We start from the raw sequence: 10,813 nt of genomic DNA, 5'->3' as shown, positions 1-10,813 counted from the left end.
CTAGCCAACTGCTGCTGGAGTCAAGATGATCCATGCACACACACACACACAAAGACACACACACAGGGGGACATTGCCGAGTTAAATATCACAGTCTCCTTCCAAGAACAGATGACTCAGGCTGCACAGAAGGAGGAGTGAAGGGGAGGAATAAATCCCATTTTGATTTGGAGGAAAGCATCAAGATTCAGAGCAGCTGAAAGAGAAGAGTAAAAATATGATGACCAATCTATATCATCATCGTCGTCGTCATCATCATCATCATCTTATATCCAGCCTTTCTTCCACTACAGGTGTCATGGCTGGACAGAGAAATTGAACCTTGGTCTCCAGGGTCACCGTTCAACACTCAAACCACTATGCCACACTGGCCAATACAAACTTTATACAAACTTGGAGGCCAGGGTTCGATTCCCTGCCTGGCCATGAAACCCATTGGGCGATTTCAGACAAGTCACACTCTCTGAGCCTCAGGGGAAGGCAATGGCAAACCTCCTCTGAGCAAATCTTGCCAAGAAAACCCCAGGAGAGATTCACTGCCTAAAGGTCACCTTAAGTTGGAAATGACTTGAAGACACAACAATAACATTGGCCTTAGTGTTGGCAGGTTTTCAAAACACTAATAAGGGATGGATGATCTTCATGACCAGTGCGGTGTAGTGGTTTGAGTGTTGAACCACGGCTCTGAAGGCCAGGGTTCGAATCCCACTGGGCCATGAAAACCCACTGGGTGACCTTGGGTGTGTCATTCTCTCAGCCCCATAAAACCCTGTGATATGTTCACCTTGGGGTCACCATAAGTCAGAAAAGACTAGAAGGTACACTACCACAACAAAAGACTATAATGAGAGCCAGCATGGCAAAGTGGTTTGGGTGTTGGACTGCAACTCCGGAGTCCAGGGTTCAAATCTCTGTTTGGCCATGAAGCCCACTGGGTGACCTTGGGCAAGTCACATATGCTCAGCCTCAGAGGGTGACCACAGCAAACTTCCTCAGCCAAGAAAATCCTGTGATAGGTTTTTCATAGGGTTGCCATATATCAATAATAATAATAATAATAATAATAATAATAATAATAATAATAATTTTTTATTTATATCCTGCCTCTTCCCGTAGGATCTAGACGGCTTACAATCACAATACAATACAAAACAATCATGCAGTAATAAAATCCAATACACAAATAAAATACAACACAATTCTAGTAAATTCATACAACATAAATAAGCCCCCCCTCCCTTCCCTCCCTCCTTGCATACATAACATTTCTAATATAAGAATGATTAAATATACATGACTTGATAACAGAATAGAGTAGTCCAGAAGGCAAAAGCTCTCCTTCATTGGAGATTTTTCAACAGAGGTTGTATGGCCGTCTTTCAGGGGGGCTTTATTTGCGGATTCCTGCATGGCAGGGGGTCAGATTAGATGCCCCTTAGGGTTCCTTCCAGTTTTGTGATTCTATGTGCTAATATTCCTTACAGCAGCTTCCGCAGTGGGAAAGCTAGCTAAACACAGCAGGACTTTCAGACTCAAGGGCAGAGGCTTGACACCTTTCCGATGGGATTGCGCCATCCCTATTAGGAGTGCTTGCAAATCTCTCTTAAGCTCCTGGCTTTGAGCGCCAAGGCTGGCTTCCACGTCTTAGACCATCCTTTGCTATCAAGGGGGATGTAATTAGTCCAAAGGCAACTTGGCTCACTAAGCCAGCTCCCGTTCCTCCGATGCAGCAAAAAGAGTTCATTACCAGGGATTTGGGCAGCGAGCTGGAAACTCTTCAGCATTTGTTGCTGGCTGGCCTTGTCTCTCTTCTCTCTATCACTTGATAAGCTCAGATGATCCCTTGGTTGAGTCGAGATGCCAGAACACTCTGAGACAACAGAAGTTCACACCACCTCAAGGCAAGATGAAAAGGCAGGCATCCCGTCTTTTGGCAGATATCACTCAGAGGAAATTACTTTGGGTGAACACAGTTCCCACCAGCCAGCTAGCCATGGGTACCAAAATCTGTGGATGCTCAAGTCCCATTAGATACAATGGCATAGTTAAATGGCGTCCCTTATTTGAAATGGAAAAATCGAGCTTTGGTTTTAGAAATGAATATATATATATTTAAATATATATTTTCAAGCCATGAACGGTTGAATCTGTGGATAAAGAACCTGTGGATATGGAGGGATGGCTGCATAAGACTGATCAAGGCCTGGCATCCCCAAAACAGTTCTTGCAAAATTGTAAGAAAGGGTAAGATCCAGTGTAGGACCTTAGACAGCTTCCATGGAGCCAACACTCCATTAACAAAAGTCCAAAACACACTGCAGAAATAATCCAGCTCAGGATTGCTTTAACTGCCCTGGTTCAGTGCTAGAGAATCCTGGGAATTGTAGTTTATTGTGGCATCAGAGCTCTTTGACAGAGAAGGCTAAATGACTCCTAAAACTACAATTCTCAGTATTCCCAAGCATTGAGCCAGGACAGTTGAAGCGGTCTCAAACTGAATTATTTCTGCAGTGTGTTTTGGACCCAAGACACCATGTTCCTGTGCTTTAGCAGAAAATTTTGGTACCACAGACAGAGATAACATGGAAAGAATAAGGATTGATTCCCACACTCTCAAAAAAGAAGAGCAATTTGAGACACATCAGCAATTAATTTTTATTCAAAACTAACAATATGCAGATGTGAAATGGAGCAACCAGGTCAGGTGCACCTTGCATAAGTCAACATAAACATTTTGGACCTCTTGGAGATCATCTGAAGCCTTCTTCCAAAATGAAAGTAAGGTTTTGATTTCGCTTTCCATTTCCACAAGGCTGCATCCACACTGCAGAAAAAATCCGGCTTGACACCACTTTGACTGCCCTGGCTCAGTGCTATAGAAACCTGGGAAAAGTAGTGTGTTGTGGCACCAGAGCTCTCTGACATAGAAGCTAAATCTCTCAGAAAAGTACAAGACCCAAGATTCCATAGCATGACAGATAGAGTGAAGTCAAACTACTTTAATTCTCCAGTGTAGATGCAGCTGATGATTTCCATTTTGGTGGCCAAACGTATACATCTATGCTTCTTCAACATGCTGGGGTGGTCAGTAATATTGCCTTTCTCCTTTTCTCTTTTACTGCTCATACATGCTCAGTAAGGAATTTTGGAAGCATAGACTCATAGCATCCTAGAGTTAGAAGGGACCTCATGGGCCACCAAGTCCAACCTACTACTCAATTCAAGATCTCCAGTTAAAAGCATCACCAACAGGACTTAATCCTCTGCCATCCCACTTTTTGCAGCTGCTTGTAAAATGTCCCAGTTTCTCTTTCCTCCTCCCACATTCCCCCTTTCTTAGATTCAAAGAGAAGGAAGGACTCCTGTAGGCCATGAAGTCCAACTCCTGGCTCAATGCAAGATCTCCAGGCAGTGATTCCCAAACTTTAGTCCTCCAGATATTTTGGACTTCAGCTCCTAGAATTTCTGACTGTTGGCTCAGCTAGCTGGGGCTTCTGGGAGTTGAAGTCCAAAACACCTGGAGGACCAAAGTTTGGGAATTGTTGAGCTAGAGCAGTGGTTCCCAACCTTCTTAATGCCGTGACCCTTTAATACAGTTCCTCATGTTGTGGTGACCCAAACCCATGAAATTATTCTTGTTGTTACTTCATAACTGTAATTAAATAGGTGTTTTCCAATGGTCTTTGGCGACCCCCATGAAAGGGTCATTCGATTCCCAAAGGGGTCCCGACCCACAGGTTGGGAACCACTGAGCTAGAGCATCCCCAGCAGGGAGCTGTCCAGCCTCTTTTTGGAAGACATCCAGAGAAGGACAGCCTGCCACCTCTCCAGGAAATTGGTTCCATTGCCAAACTCCTTTCACTCTCAAGAAGTCCTTTCTAAGGTTCAATCAAAATCGACCCTCCTGTAGATCTACAAAACTGACCCTCAAGAGGCTGGCTTAAGAGGACCCTTGCTTGAGCTGCCCTACCATTTTGGAGGAGTATCTGAAATGAGAGGCATGAGGAAGTCCGAGTGACGAATGCCGAGGGAATAGGAAGGAGCCCCTGTCCTGTGAAATGTCACCTTCTCAGGGCTATGTGTGCCAGGCCCCGGTGTGCAAAAGTGGCTGGTGGGCTTCTTGGTCCTCCCCAGCATCGAGAATGCAGGCGAGCGGCACAAGTAGACACTGGGGTCCGTAGTCTTGTAACATCCGGGGCCCGGTGTTTGGCTGAGGTCTTCAGAATAACTGCCTCTGGCATTCCAGCCAGCGATGGTGAAACTGGGGCTGGAAGGTTTGATGGGGACCCGTGGGCCTAGGAGTGAAGGAAGGGTGTAGCTGTTAGGGGCAGGCACAGGGTCCACCAGACGGTACTTAGTGCGGCCACCTATGGAGTAAGATGGTGGTCTCCGTTGGGATGGAGGAGGCACCCTCCCTGGACTGTATGTGGCTGGCCCAGGGGTCTCAGGTATACCTAGAGAAGGAAATGTGTGCCATTAAACTAAGCTTTTGCTAAAATGTAAGTACAATAACATCCAAAATCCTCAAAACAGTGATATCGCCATTGGACCAATGCACAAAATACAGCTCCAGTGGCTTTGGCATTAGGCAAAGGTGTTAGAAAATCACATACAGGTAATCATAAATATAAGACAATTTTACTCAGAGATAGTGCAGTGTAACGGTTGGAGCAGAGGCAGCGCTCCATCATTTTGGGGCAGCAAGTCCATGCTATCCAATGCGTTCAATCTTATGCTCAAATTTGGTTCAGCGCCATGGATAGCACCCATAAAGATGGGACTCAATAGCCAGCTCTGGCCTGAAAAGTTGAACTAAGATCCAAAACACATTGCAGAAATCAACCAGTTTGAGGCCGTTTTAACTGCCCTGACTCAATGCTAGGGAATTCTGGGAACTGTAATTCTGTGAGACATTTAGCCTTCTCTGTCAGAGAGCTCTGGTGCCACAATAAACTACAATTCCAAGGATTCCCTAGCACTGAGCAAAGGCAGTGAAAGTGGTCTCAAACTGGATTATTTCTGCAGTGTGTTTTGGACCTAAGACTAGAGAGAACTTGCTTCAAATTTCCATTCATTGGGGGACCTTTGACAGATCCATTCCCTCTTTCCCTATCAACCCAGCCTAACTCTCAGGATTGTTGGACAGATAAAATGCAGGTAGGAGGGAGAATACTATTAGAATCACAGAACTGGAAGGAACCTCACGGACCATCTAAGACAAAGCCTTGTCACCATAAGAATCTATCACTGAAGAATACCCAAGAGATGGTCCTTTAACCTGTAAAAAAGATGTGTTCACCATCCTGCAATGCAAATAGCATCTGTGGGTGGAAGGGAATGTATTTTGGAAAGGTCTTGTTAAGAATCATCGAAACTTAGAGTTGGAAGGGACAAGGGCCATGTAATTCAACCCACTGCTAGGCACTAATACACAACTAAAGCACTCTTGAAAGATGCCCATGCAACTTCTCTTCAAAGACCTCCAAAGAAGGAAAGCCCTCCACCTCCTCAAACACTTCTTACATTTTAGAAGGTCTTCCTAATATTTAAGTGGAATATCCTCTTTTGTAGTTTCTATCTCTTGAATCCCTGTCGTAGTCTCTAGAGCAGCAGAAAATACGTTTGCTCCATGTAAGAGTGGCTTGGCAGTGGAACCAATGGCTTAGAGATGTGCTGGTGGGAATGAGAAAGTTAAAAGGTGATATGATAGCCATGTTTAAACATTTAAAGGGATGACCAATTGAGGATGGAGCAAGCTTGTATTATGCTACTCCAGAGACTAGGATACAGAGCAATAGATTCAGTCTACAAGAAAAGAGATTTCCTCCCATGAATGGGAAAGGGCACCATCCATCTCAGGTAGCAACATGGACCGGCCCTGCAGATATGTCAGGTTTCCTCCTAACATCATGCCAGTTTATGAGTTGTCAGATTCTGGCTTGTGGTTGCATCTGAATTTTTCCCTGCAATCAAGCCATGGTTTCTTAGCAAGATGCAAACCACCATGTGAAGTCGTGGGTTGTTGTTAGCTTACAAGGAGGTTTTGTCCAACCATGGCTTCTTGTTCAATACGAATACAAAACTGTGGCTTGTTTTCCAAGCTGCCTATTTTTAAATGAGAGGCGACATAAGGAGTGTAAGAGAAATAGACAAACTGTTAGTGTCTGGAGCAGTTCATGGGTAAGTTCATAGAGTAGTTCACAGCTAAGACAAAAAAAGTGGTTAACATAAACCATAAATTAATGTTATGTGCAATTGCACCATCGGGCCTGTACAGACAGGCCAAAATAAAGCTGCTTCAGGTCACTTTGGAGGTATGCTGTTTAAATGCATCTTAAGAGGCCAGAAGCTGCGCCAAAGCTGCGCACCAGTCCTTAGGACTAGAGCATGGCTTTAATGTGGCGTCTGGCCTCTTAGGACGCATGCATCATTTAAACAGCATATCTCCAAAGTGACCCGAAGCAGCTTTATTTTGGCCAGTCTGTATGGGCTCATTGTTACACTAATCTTTGTGTTCCTTACACATATTATTTGGTTTTTGCCCCCACTTCCGGCTTACCCTGAGGTTTGGCTCGTGCCAGTATGGAAAAGGATGGGCCCCTAGCTCTTCCAAAACGGGTCAGCTCAGGTTCTACATAGTAACATGGGCCAGGACTTGAGTCTTTCGGATGTACTGAAATGTAAAGGGGGGAAAAACACTGGTAAGTATGAGCCTTCTACAGAGCTAGGCAGAATTAATGCCATTGGGGCATTCATGTTTTTTTGCCTTCTCGCGTTCTGCAATAAGCCAACCGACTGATGGCTAAAGGCATAAAACCACACAATGCACTTCAGCACAGTTTAGTACTCACCAATTAAATCAACTGCACTCTGAAAGAAAAACATGACAGTTTTGAGATAGGATGAAGATGGAGTAGCAGAGGGTTTTCCGAGATCTAAAAACACATCATTCCATATAGAAAGAAAAGCACAGGTCCAGATACCAGCTCTTTCCAAGTCAATTGGTCAGTCCCTTCAGCCTTGTACCACACCAACACCAAGGTGGGTGGCATACCCTCCAACATTTCACAGATAAAACTGGAGCACATGTGGTTAAGCAACATCACTATGCGATCAAGATGGCAAAAGTTATGAATAAGGAAGAACCGAAAAGCTAGGATTTTGTTTTTTGCGGTTTGCTTTTGCCTGTTTTTGTCTGTGAATTGTTGGAGGGTATGCTCTTTCCAGACATTTCTGGTGGAAGGCCATTCCCTATCAGCTTTAGCTAAGATGGCTAATAGTCAGGGTTAATGAGAACTGGAGACCAAGAACATCTAATAATAATAATAATAATAATAATAATAATAATAATAATAATAATATACGTTTTATTTGTATTTTCCCGCTTCTCCGGATGGATCGAAGCGGGATTACAATCAGGGTATATAATACAACAATACAGATACAAATGCAATTACGAACAATTCCAGTAACGATTATTAAAAACAAAGTATAAAAACAATCATCTGTCTAAAAACATGCAATATGCAATCCTAATTAGCATCTTAAGGTAGGCTCCTGTGTGGGAATGATATTCTATTATAGAGAGTCAGGGGGGTATGCTAAAGGTTCACAGATTCCCTGTCCCTTCTATTACATCTTGTTATCCCATTATCACAGTGTGTGCACATTACCCAGTTCCTTCTTTCACCAACCAAGTTCCCCAGCTCCTACCAAATGTATTTCTAGGTGAAAAATTACCCACAGTAGCACTGCATTCACTTTAAATAACCCACTCCAAATCCTGAAAATCAACTAAAAATCAGGCAAAAGAAACTGGAAGTGACTGCTGGAAGTTAGAAAGGGGAGGAATATTTGCAAATTTGCAAGATTGAAACCTTCCATTTCTTTTCTTTCTTTCTTTCTTTCTTTCTTTCTTTCTTTCTTTCTCTGAGAATGCGAAGACTCAAAAAGTCTCAAAATCTTGCAATCCTGGGAGAAAATGTTGAAATTCTTCATACTTTCATATAAGAACAAGATAAGTAAAGATTAACCTCCCCACTAGAAGTGGATTCCTGGGTCTGTTTTCTTTTGCTTTCATTTCTGGGGCCAATTTGGAGGCAAAAGCCTGGATGTCTAGCCCTTAAGGAGCAAAGAGTAGCCCTTAGAGGTTGCTCATGCTGGAGATTATGGCTACTACACAGGTCTTCAGCTACTCACTGCTATTGTTGAGTCTCTGATGAAAAGAGTACGCTGGACTGGCGAAGCGAGTGTAGTCATGGTTGACAAAACCCACAGTCGGAGGCAAGCTGTAACATCCAGGTCCGGGACCTGACAAAAAGTAAAAATGGTATTTGAGAAACAAACACCCTGTTACTGAAAATACTGGAAACTCCAGAGTCTGAGACCAAAGTCGCATCTACACTGCAGAAATAATCCAGTTTGACACTGTATTAACTCACTGCCATGGCTCAATGCGATCGAATCCTAGGATTCATTGTTTGATGAGGACATTGAGCCTTCTCCATCAGAGTGCTCTGGTGCAACTTGTTGCGTTGCTGGGTGCCTTCGATTCACTTCTGACTCATGGCAGCCTTATTGTGATGGTTTCTTGGCAAGATGTGTTCAGAGGAGGTTTGCCCTTGCCTTCCCCTGAGGCTGAGAGAGTGTGACTTGCCCCAGGCCATGGCTGAGCTGGGAATTGAACTTTGATCTCCAGAGCCAGAGCCCAACACTCAGACCACTATGCCACACCTGACTCTGTGGTGCCACAACTACAATTCCTAGCATTCCATAGCATTGAGCCATGGTGGGTAAAGTGGGGTCAAACTGGATTATTTCTGTGGCGTGGATGCAGCCTTAGTAAATTGCAGTGATAAACCAAGCCTTGCAAATTGTAGTAAGCTGCTGAGCAAAGGATTTTCACCCAGCATTTTATTCTTACCTGGAGATGAGCACGGCAGAATTGGAGAATTCGCACCCTGACCTCCTGCCTTGAAATGACCCCCCGAAAATTGAACACCCTGAGAACTGGCATCCCTACCAACAATTCCCTTCCCTATATGTTAAATACCCTGCAGCAAGAAAGCAACCATGATGCCTCCTTCGTACCCGTCTCACGAGCAGCGATCATGGGCACCTTCTTTGTCCCTGGGTCCTCCATGTTAAATTTGCAAGATCTTCTCTTCCGAGAGGCCTTCCTCAAAGGGCTGGCGGCAATACCTCCAGTCCTTGGTCCTGCAACGTCTTGCAAAGAGCAAGAGCCCAGCCAGCTATCCAGACGCAAACTGTTCAGCCAGGTAAGGGAGAAAACAATGGTTCCTCTCCATACAGAGACCCAAGGTAGAGGAACGGAGCTGCCTACAAGAGAGCTCTGGAGCAGCGAAGCATAACTCGGGTGTCTATGATGTTCAAGATAAAAGGATGCGCTGAAAGGAGATACACAGCAGGTGGCCAGAGAGTGTTTTGTCTGCCTCCAGGTGATACAACCTCCGCCTTCCACAGGTTGGCTGGGGTGGCATGTAAGTCCATTGACCTGCCAAAGAGCCAGGATCTCATTCTCCGCTGAATTTCTTCTCAAAGGACGCAACAAGGGATTTGACAATTTTCTTCCCGTTTTCAAAAACATGAGTTCCTGCATGGCAGAAAAGGGATTGGACTGGGTGGCCCCTTGTGGTCTCTTCCAACTCTGGGATTCTACGGAGTTTATCACATGAAGGAGATCGGGAGCCGATCCCGGAAAAACTGCGTAATTACGCGAGACGATTTCACACGATGTCGCACAAAATCTGCCATTAAATTGGTCACAAAGAAGCATTAATGCGCATCTTTATGCTTTCGGGATTCCAGCGACAATGCATTTCCAATATCACTTTATTTGCGTGTGATAATCATTTGCGCAATTATTCGCCATTTTCGGTTTATTTACAGTATTCTTTAAATCATAGAATCATAGAGTTGGAAGAGACCGCACGGGCCATCCAGTCCAACCCCCTGCGCCCAGCGACGCAAAGCCAGGAAGGAGCTCCGAAACGGAGCTTCTTCCGGGGCCGTGGAAAGGGCGCACTAGGCGCCCTGGGGCAGCCCCAATACGTCACAACTGCGCCGCCTCGTTTGGAGGCAGCGCGGTCGTGACGTAGTGATGGCGGCGGCCGTGTGGAACGGCCGCTGCCATTTTCTACACGCAGAGCGCGTACTTGGGTTAGGGGCGTCCGGAAAGGACGCCCCTTTCTAATCCTAGTACGTGTTCGTCGCGTACTTTAAGGCCCGTTTGTAACTGGCCCAAGAATCTCTTCATAGACTTATGGCAACCTGAAGGCCACTATACCATAGAGCTTTCTTGCCATGCGTTGTTCACAGGTTTACCATTGCCTTCCTCTGAGGTCGAGAGAGTGTGACTTGCCCAAGGTCACCATGGCTGAGTGGGGATTCGAACCCTGGTCGCCCAATGACCTAACCCTCAAACTATTGCACCATGCTGGCTCTTATCACAATTGTAGCAAACAAATTAAAGGATGTGCACTTTTAAAGAAAACTAGGCATCCGTATGAAGGCCGACCTATAATTTCATTTGGGCTGCGTCCGCACTGAAGAAATAATCAATTTCAAGACTGCTTTAACTGCCGTGGTTCAAGTGCTATGGAATCCTGGGAACTGTAGTTTGTTGCAACACCAGAGCACTTTTGACAAAGAAGGTTGTGTCCTCCAAAACTACAAATCCCAGAATGCCATAGCATCAAGCCATGGCAGTTAAAGTGGTGTGAAACTGGATGGCGTCTGCAGCGCAGATGCAATCTGGCGCCACTTTAAGTGTCGCTCCATCCTATAGAATCCT

The 10,813-nt window shown here is 45.0% G+C and overlaps 1 protein-coding gene across 1 annotated transcript; it reads right to left on the bottom strand.

The window, feature by feature from the left end:
- Positions 1-3,966: 3,966 nt before the first annotated feature.
- CIMAP1D (CIMAP1 family member D) lies at positions 3,967-9,142 on the bottom strand. Its single transcript, XM_089536871.1, has 5 exons — positions 9,091-9,142; positions 8,200-8,310; positions 6,560-6,673; positions 5,612-5,625; positions 3,967-4,443 (listed from the first exon to the last, which is right to left on the bottom strand). The coding sequence occupies exons 1-5, from the start codon at positions 9,140-9,142 to the stop codon at positions 3,967-3,969; spliced, it is 768 nt and encodes a 255-aa protein (XP_089392997.1).
- Positions 9,143-10,813: the final 1,671 nt, after the last annotated feature.

This window comes from Sceloporus occidentalis, unplaced genomic scaffold, assembly GCF_023333645.1.
Source record: "Sceloporus occidentalis isolate IW3139 unplaced genomic scaffold, rSceOcc1.0.p SCAF_8, whole genome shotgun sequence".
In the NCBI taxonomy this organism is placed as follows: Eukaryota; Metazoa; Chordata; class Lepidosauria; order Squamata; family Phrynosomatidae; genus Sceloporus; species Sceloporus occidentalis.
Note: the sequence above shows the minus strand (reverse complement) of the source record. Positions and strands in the feature narration are given on the sequence as shown.

Excerpts from the sequence above, each read along its gene's own strand:
- CIMAP1D (XM_089536871.1), bottom strand. The coding sequence starts at position 9,142 with ATGGAGGACCCAGGGACAAAGAAGGTGCCCATGATCGCTGCTCGTGAG. Across the intron at positions 8,311-9,090 it reads GATCGCTGCTCGTGAGACGG|GTCCCGGACCTGGATGTTAC; the intron begins GTACGAAGGAGG and ends ACTTTTTGTCAG. Across the intron at positions 6,674-8,199 it reads TCAGAGACTCAACAATAGCA|TACATCCGAAAGACTCAAGT; the intron begins GTGAGTAGCTGA and ends TTTACATTTCAG.